General features: G+C 37.9%; 1 protein-coding gene across 3 annotated transcripts; it reads left to right on the top strand.

Moving 5' to 3' along the window:
- The first annotated feature begins 1246 nt into the window (after window positions 1-1246).
- On the top strand, window positions 1247-8760 carry LOC141592317 (putative plastidic glucose transporter 2). Of its 3 annotated transcripts, none has more exons than XM_074412930.1 (16): window positions 1247-1344; window positions 1393-1497; window positions 1581-1692; window positions 3482-3593; window positions 3691-3758; window positions 3848-3980; window positions 4323-4422; window positions 4505-4617; window positions 4739-4832; window positions 5866-6016; window positions 6121-6264; window positions 6473-6546; window positions 6647-6735; window positions 7312-7426; window positions 7860-8043; window positions 8266-8760. In XM_074412930.1, the coding sequence occupies exons 3-15, from the start codon at window positions 1620-1622 to the stop codon at window positions 8040-8042; spliced, it is 1449 nt and encodes a 482-aa protein (XP_074269031.1). In that variant the 5' UTR covers window positions 1247-1344; window positions 1393-1497; window positions 1581-1619; the 3' UTR covers window position 8043; window positions 8266-8760. The 3 variants fall into 3 exon arrangements, with proteins under 3 accessions (XP_074269031.1, XP_074269032.1, XP_074269030.1); XM_074412931.1 differs by having other exon boundaries at window positions 1273-1344; window positions 8293-8760; XM_074412929.1 differs by lacking the exon at window positions 1247-1344 and having other exon boundaries at window positions 1362-1497; window positions 8293-8760.
- Window positions 8761-9182: the final 422 nt, after the last annotated feature.

Below are 9182 nucleotides of genomic sequence, written 5' to 3'. Positions count from 1 at the left end.
ATTTCATTAACCTTTCTTTCACATTCTCAACCTTCTACTTCAAACATCCAACAATTAACACATTTCATCACATTCTTACACAAGTTAACCAAACACACATACGACTCGAAAAACACTCCCCCCATGTGACCGGTTCAAAATTGTAGGGCGACTTCGCGACTTTAGGACGTCTCCCAAGTCTTTGCATTAGCTCCTACAACTTTTACTCCGGGTTCATTTTAGTTGACTCCCTATGTTCATTAGGTTCATTGGTTACAGGTTTCAGGATCGTTGCTCTGATACCATTTGTAACACCCCCATACTCCAAGTGCCTTACCAGGACCACTCAGGTATGAAGACATTACCATCTCGGTTACCCGAAGCAATGATAATCAAATAACAATGAAGAAACAACGTTTAATTATAAATACCTAGCGAAGAGTTACAATTCTCAAAACCAAACCAAAAGTACGATACATGTTCTCAAACCGATCGTTTAATCGAAATGTAAATAACTAATAAGCTACGGCGGAAGACTCCTATCATCGTCGTGGCAATCCCAGCTATCCCAAAGTTTCATCTCAATACTGCTCAATATCTCGCCACCATCCCCGAATGGATCACCGCAGTTTACAAAACAACACCGGGTCGATCTAATCACACAATTCAATATATACTAACAATAAGATAAACAGATGCCTTAATCACACACACACACACAATCACGCCAAATCCAATCATCTCAATCACCGATCGTCCACCGACTACCGCCAACGGGGACCGCACTGCACCCACCAAATCCCCGCTCCACATAGTGAGCGATAACCCCGTCCATTAATGTGCACATCCCTTCTCATCCATGCGGGTTCCACATAAGAAACTAGGGCGTGAAGCCACTCCCCGCAAGTGACCCCACTCGGCCCGAGGCCACGCCTCGCGAACCATAGACAACGATCACAACCACAATCACAATACAATTACTATATCAACCAACCAAACACAACACATCAACAATATCCCATTATGACTAATAATGAGAGGAAATCCTACCCTGAAAGACACAATCGACGGTCCTCTACCGGCCAATCAAAAAGCTTCCTCTATGAACCCTCCTCCTATCATACAACATATAAAGGCTACCAAATCACATACTACACATAAACCCCCAAATCTCTAAATTAGGGTTTAACCAAATCAAAAGGAGTAGCTGGCAAGTGACCAAATCAGATGTGAATGTTAAGGAATGAATGTCCAAATCGAATATAGCGTGTGAGGGGAAAGAGAGTAAAAATTGTACACGCAAGTGGCCACCTCTCGTTCTGGCACCTTCCTCTTCTGTTTGTTTTATGTTGCAACTCCATAGCTGCTTACTTGCTTGTCCTCTTCTGTTTGTTTTATGTTGCAACTCCATAGCTGCTTACTTTATTGTACCCAAGCCAAAGCAAGAGCAGGAAACCCTTACATCCAAGCAACTAACTATTGTATTTACCCTCCTCATTCATTCTTCTCCATTCTCAGGTACTTTTTCCAAATTATACATTTTAATTGTTTTTGCAAATTTACTGTTTCAATCTTCTATAGTCATGGTGTGGCAAGTGCAGGTAATTAGTTGAGTTGGATCATTTTAAGAGAATTGTGGCATGCAGTTTCCGACGTATAAGCGTACTTCTTCTAGAGATTACGAGAAGATGATTCATGTCGATGTTAACCCAGGTATCAATCATTTCATTTCCCGTATCTATTTCGGAGTAGTAGTCGTCTTTTATTTGCATTCAGCATCGCCCAATCAATTACCCTCAATTAAGTTTATCTGATATCCTAGACAAAGCTAAATTATGGATTTTAGAGATTGCCCATTTTAATAGAGATGATGGATACTTATTTACTTAAGTTTAGTGACACGCTTAAAACGTCGCAATTAAAAGCAGTCATATTACAATTTATAAACCACACTAAGCACTAATTAACTACGACAAGTATATAAGTAAGAAGTGGGATCGTACCCAAGAAAAAGGGGGTTTGTAATTGTGTAATTAAAAGAGCAATTAAAGTAATTGTGCAAGTAACAAAAACAATATGTAGGGGGTTATCCAATTAGTGGTCCTCTAATGGTTGATCCTTGACACAAATAATTCTCCAATTAATTATTATTAATTTATTGTGGAGATTTCTCTCCTAAACCTCCTTAATAGTAGTTAATGACAAGGAATCACACTTTAAATCAATCATCAACCCAACTCATTAATATAATCCAAGTAGAAATCACATACATTGGTTTAATTAACAAGAAGATAAAAGCATTAGAGATTCAATAAGGGTAATTAGACACAATGAACACAATTAATGCCTAATTACAAGTTAGCCCCTTTCTTGTGGATCAAGTTAGGAGGAAATCACACACACTAATTCAAACACAAGATGTTGCTTTAATAGAATTGCAAGGAAATCACACTTAACAACTTTAACAACAATGAATTAAGGAAATTGATAAGATAAAGCAACAAGGAAATCATACTTAAATCACTTTAATCAAACAATAATTCCAAGATCCAACATTGAACACAAGGGATTAACAATAATAATAATAACAATTAGGGAAAGATTTGAGTGTCTTACAACCGAAAGATTACACCTTTAGGATTGGATTAAGAAGGGAGATTAGTTCTCCATAGTAGATCTAAAAACCCAATAAAGATGATAATCTTCAAATTACAACTTGATTAAAAAAATAAAGCATAAGATCATGAAAACCTAATGGCATTCATCTATATATATATAGTCCTAACATAAGAAACATTAATGGGCCTTAAGATAGAGGAAAGCCCGTAACACAAATGGAGTTACCCAGAAAAAGTCACACGGTGCGACTTATGGGACAGGGAAAGTCGCACGGTGCGACCTTTGTGCTGGAAACTCGTCTTCAATTCTTCCTTTTGCTCCTTTCTTGGATGGTTCCTTCCTTGATCTCTTGTAGCTTGCTCCTAGGCCTTCCTTGGGACTTAGAACCACCTCGAACTTCCTCTAAAACTCGATCAAGTCCTCATTATGAACCCAACACTTGGAAATGGTTAACAAAGACACAATTCAAGCAAAACCGCTCCCTAATGTCGCCTTATTATCCACAAAATGGGCTAAATAGATGGTAGAGATATGAGCTCATCATTTAGCTACCTGTAATTGGTGACTTGAGCTTTATTTGGTTTCGTGTCGAAAATGAGCTCCCCTTTTTATACATTCAACTCAAGATTTCAAGGTTGCTTGCCTTTATGGTACAGCCACTCAGATCACCAACTTTCAGATCACGTCTTAAACCCACTTTCTATGCAATGTTCAACAACTATTATAGATATACAGGCCGGAGATGCTCAAACTAATGGGAGTACTAACATGTGGGGAAGTGGTTACTTACAAGTTTGTATTCCGTATTTCTTGTTTGGTATGGTTTTAGACCTAAGCGAAATGACACTAGACACTTTGAGCTGAAAACTTGGTATGGTTTTAGATATTTTACAGGATGATACATGGCAAGAAAGCACAACACCTCCATGGAAAAGATCATTGCCACATGTACTCGTGGCGACTTTATCCTCATTCTTGTTTGGTTACCACCTTGGGTTAGTTCACCAACTTTTGACCTCAATTTGTTGTTGATTGTAAAGCATCATGGAAAGTAAGAAATCTGTGATCTTGATTATTTCCTCTTCCATACAGAGTTGTTAACGAACCATTAGTAAGCATCTCCTCAGATCTGGGTTTTCTAGGCAACACTTTGGAGGAAGGTAACAATTTTGTCTGTAATGTTGTTTTCCAATTCTGCTTCTAGTTCTGTAATTTTACTCTCTGTTCTGATATCCTACGTAAAATGAAGGTCTTGTTGTGAGTATCTGCCTTGGGGGCGCCTTTCTTGGGTCGGTTTTTAGTGGCTGGGTTGCCGATGGTTTTGGACGTCGTAGAGCTTTTCAACTGTGTGCTCTTCCCATGATATTAGGTGCTTGTGTAAGGTATTTCAGCTTTTTTGTTTGGTTGTCATATTATTTTGTTCATTTGTTGGGAGAGAATCCCACTTATGGTTGGATTCTAATTGGTGGGTGGCCTGTGTACCGTAGTCTTCATAGTTCATACTTAGTTACTGTTCCTGAAATGATCATCCTGTCAAACCTTGAAAAGTATTTGAATTACTTGTATTCGCCAAATTAAGGCTACGAAATATAGAGTTTATTTCTTAATTAAGTAATTAATTCCTTATTTCAGACAGCTCCCTTGACAATAGTTTAAATTCTCCGTGAGTATTAATTTGACTAACAAAAAGTAGAAGCTTAACTGACATTTTGAATTATGTCCAGTGCAATGGCGAACTCATTGCAGGTTATGCTATTGGGACGCTTAATGGTTGGAGTTGGAATGGGCTTGGGTCCCCCAGTTGCATCTCTCTATGTGACAGAGGTATGCATTTCTATTTTCCTAAGGGAAATGAAGAGTGGATGTGTATTTGCTAATGAATGAACGTTTTGGCTTGTGAGGACAGATATCTCCCGCTTTTGTGAGAGGTACCTATGGAAGCTTCATTCAAATTGCGACATGCCTCGGTCTGATGGGAGCTCTAGTGGTTGGAATTCCTTCCAAAGATGTCACAGATTGGTAAGAAGATTGATCCAGTTTCTAAGGCCTATCTCCCTGCCCCAATACGGGACTTTCTATGACTAAATTTTAAGAGTGTCCCCAAGTTGAATTTGATTTATATATTATCATATATACTCAGGTGGCGCATGTGCTTTTGGTTGTCCATCATTCCAGCTACTATACTTGCTCTTGGTATGGTGTTTTGTGCTGAGAGTCCACAATGGCTTTACAAGGTTAGCTCCATCTGTTCATGATTGAACTATTGGACTCTCTATGCTAATTATGGTTTCTGTTGTTGATTAATTAAGCAAGTCAGAGTTAGGAACCAGTAGTCAAAGTGAATTATTAACCAGCTATGCATTTTGGAATGTACTCCTATACTGTTCTCACTGATGCGAGTCTAATGGGTGCTACTTTTCTCATTCCTATCTTAAGTTCTATATCTTTTTGCCTGTGGTTTTACCATCTACTTGAGTTATTGTTGTAGTGACACCTTAAACTGCATCACCTCACATTCTCATTTGTACCACTCCGTATATGCTTGTTTGAAATCTTTGAATGTTAAGTTGGCTATACTACTGTTTTGTTGGTCTACTGAAAACCCTTCTTCTCAACGTTGTTATAAAATTTGTGCCAAAAGATATAATGGTTCATTACTAGCATTATGCTAAAAGTGTTGCTGCTCTTGTTGTCATTTGTTTTCAGGATGCAAACCTCACTTGGACCCATTTGTTTTATAAGTGTATTGGGTTATTTCTTCACTGAACAGTTTCTTTGATTTTGGTGGTCAAAAATATCGAGATTGACCAATATTTTCTCACAATATAGCACTGTTACAAATTTGTAAGTATGATACTGAGTAAAATTCATTTTGATATATCAAACATGAGATCCTTTGCATTGTTTCTCTACTTATTTTTGGACAAATGAATGGTCAATGTTGACATCTTTTGTGGACCATAGTCAAACGGGGAAATTAATTTTAGATGTCTTGTAACTGCTTAATAATATCCAGAATAAATCTATATATTTACCATATGTATGGATAAATTTGTGTGATCTAATACTCTTTAGCTTCTCTCATGGTATGTGTATGATACAAATATACATGACTTCAATCTGCTTGCCAGCTAGATCGTGAATATGATGTGGTCTTTAGGCACGTCTTGTGTAAATGGCTAAATGCTTTCAAGGTTCAGGCTAATGTTTGGCTGTTGTCATTTGAAAGTTGAATCTGAGTTCCTTGTGCATTTGATTGATCTGTAGCAAGGACGAAGGGCGGAGGCTGAGGCTGAGTTTGAGAGACTTCTTGAACGGTCACATGTCCATTCTGCAATGATGGAGTTAGAAAAATCTGATGGAGGGGACACCGTGAGTGTAACGCTGTTGGAATTAATCTCTGGCCGTCATTCAAGAGGTAGGCCTAGTATTGTTGCGTGAGAATGTCTTACATGTCCTTTGTGATGATCATTTGTTCCTTATATGTCAAAGTGGCATTGTATTCACCTATTTATTTTGCAGTTGTTTTGATTGGATCAACCCTATTTGCTTTGCAACAGCTTTCTGGCATAAATGCTGTTTTTTACTTCTCTTCTACTGTATTTAGAGGGGCTGGTGTTCCATCAAACCTTGCAAACGTGTTTGTTGGACTCTCCAATTTAGCAGGTACAGGTTTATCTTTGGCTTTTTATAATCTATGTCTCAGCCTTTCATTAAAAAAAAAATCCGTAAGAAATTTTCTTGCATGTCAGACCAACCCATCAGCCCTATAATTAAATGGGGGAATACATAAGGATTCGGGTCGGTCTCACATGTAAGACCGTCTCATATGAGACTCACTGTACTTTGTTTCCAGACTGACATTTGTCTATAGGCTCCATCATCGCCATGGCATTAATGGATAAAGTGGGAAGAAAGTTGCTGCTACTTTGGAGCTTCCTTGGCATGGTATTCATTATTGTGTATTTCTGAAGATCTCATGGTCTTTCTATCCTCCCTTTCAGAAAACAATATCTACAGATCTCTAACACTAACTGCTTGAACACAGGCACTGTCAATGTCGCTGCAAGTTGCTGGAGCAAGTTCTTATATGCCAAAGGCAGCAGCATTCTATTTATCTGTGGGTGGCATGCTATTGTGAGTATATTCTCCCCGTGGCTCTTATTGCGAGCTGTATTGACAGAGTTATATCATTAATATATACGCCAGCTATTTTTCTGATTTTCTTTACTACTTTGACTCGTCACTTGTGGGCCGTATTTGTATCCAACAGTACATTTGATATACTTACGGAATTTGTACTTGATTCTTACCACTTCCGACACTTATAAATCTAGAAGTGCCAAAAAGTGAGCCACACGTGACACAAGTAGATGAGATGGTGTATAGTATGAGTTATATAGTGATTTTAAGCACTATTTCTCAAATATCTCTCTATTCCACTCAACACTTCGTATATTTTAATATTATATCTGTAGTGATATGTCCCACAACCGTATCTTTATTTTAGAATAGGGTTCCCCTGTCTAACCGATTGTGTCATGCCAAGTCCAACACTTCTACTAGTATCCAAGTAACTTCAAATTTTCCCCTGGTGCTGTCTTAATGTCAGTGGGGACTAATGCAAAGAGCGTGAAAAGATGCCATCTTTCTCGTGAGAGAGATATTAGATCTGTGCATTTATTTCATGACAAATGTGTTCGGGTTTTGTAGGTTTGTTTTCACCTTTGCTATAGGGGCTGGCCCGGTTCCTGGTCTCCTCCTCCCTGAGATTTTTCCTAGCAGAATTAGAGCCAAAGCTATGGCTTTCTGTATGTCAGTGCACTGGGTATGTTTCGGTCAGATATTTTAGTTAGCTTTGGCAATAATACTAAATCCGCCCCTAACTTAATAATGTCTTCATATGACTTTTGGTAATTAATTGATTTCAGTTCTGATCCATTAATTCTTCAAATATATTAAGAGCAGAGACATGTGAGACTAACTCAAGTCATTATGTATACCGCATCTAATTAGATGGTTAATGAGTTGGTCTCACATATGAGGCTGTCCCGTTTAAGTTTCTGTGTATCAAGAGTTCCATGCAAAATTTGTCACGTTTGGTTTGTCAAACCAACTTTTGCAATAGTATCATTTTAGAAACCTATTGTGAAAATATTTTGGAATGTGGACATAGTTTGACCGCCAAAATATGAATGTAATAGATAGACAGAGTGCAATCTTGTTGTACTGTCAGTTTAATTTCTGACCATTTTTTGCAGGTTATAAACTTCTTTGTGGGCTTGTTATTCCTGCGTCTACTCGAGCAACTTGGACCACAGGTCCTGTATACCATGTTCAGCAGTGTATGCCTGATAGCAGTTGCTTTCATCAAGAAGAATGTGATAGAGACCAAGGGAAGATCATTGCAAGAAATCGAGATTGCTCTTCTTCCTGACCAATAAGGTATTTAATCTTTTGTTATATTGTTGCTTTTTTTTTGGTGAGATCATTGTCTGAATACGAACAAACTGTTACCCTTACTATGAAACGAGGAATATAACATAAAATGGGTGGATTGTGTATTGGTATGCATACAACATTACAGCGGTCTCATAGGTGTTCTTACAACTTTCAGAATGAGAGCAAGAGCTCACATAAATTAACTCACCCCTTGTAATTTCCCAGATAATCGCTAACCAGAAACATTTATAGGAGCATTTTGTCTCGGCACTTGGCATACCAAGAGATCAATGACGGAAATTCCATGTCCTGGAGAGGAGACTCTTGGTTAGATTACGAGGAAGTAAATTGATTAATTTGGACAGCAGGTTTGATCGAGTGTACAACAGAGGTGTAATTGAGTGTAGAGTAATTGTTGGATGTATTTATGGGCTGTAGAAGTTGTATAACTATAGATGATGTTGTAATAAAGGCTAAGAAGAGTTGGATAGCAAAATCATTTCCTAAAACATGCTTTCATGGCATTGGAATTCAAGTTGATGTGTTTGTTTCGATGTTTTGCTTGGTGAAACATGAAGGGTGGTTGGTTATTTTGATATGAGTAGTAAAATGACTGTAATGAGGGTGTCGGCTGTTTGGGTGTGTTTGACCTCAAATAATGGAGTTTTTAGCTAAGATCCTAGGCACACTGGATCGTCAATAAGATCCTCGGCACTCTAATGAGCTTGGATTGTGTATTTGTTTTTACTCTTCAAGTATATTCTGTGGTTTTCCATCAGAGAAACAGGTCACTGAATTACCTAACAGCAACATAATAATTATTCGATTTAGATATGTCTTGCACGATGGTCCCATTTTCTGTGAGAAAGAAGACGATCAACATCAGAATAGCTTCCATTTTGATTTCTAGAGTTCCACCTCTTAACCTTTACCATGTACAACAATCCTGAAGCACGACAGATGCAACTTAAATCTTCTTTTTCTAGTTTTCCTCCCAAGCAAATGCTTTTCTAAATGGATGATAACGTTCTTTTTATTCTTCCCCCGCTTCAATCAGAATGATGAAACGTAAATCTCTCCTTGTAAACAAGTAATGCTTGATAAGAAAACCTTAAGAAAACAACTCCTTGAAAACAGAATGA

This window comes from Silene latifolia, chromosome 7, assembly GCF_048544455.1.
Source record: "Silene latifolia isolate original U9 population chromosome 7, ASM4854445v1, whole genome shotgun sequence".
NCBI lineage: Eukaryota > Viridiplantae > Streptophyta > Magnoliopsida > Caryophyllales > Caryophyllaceae > Silene > Silene latifolia.
Note: the sequence above shows the minus strand (reverse complement) of the source record. Positions and strands in the feature narration are given on the sequence as shown.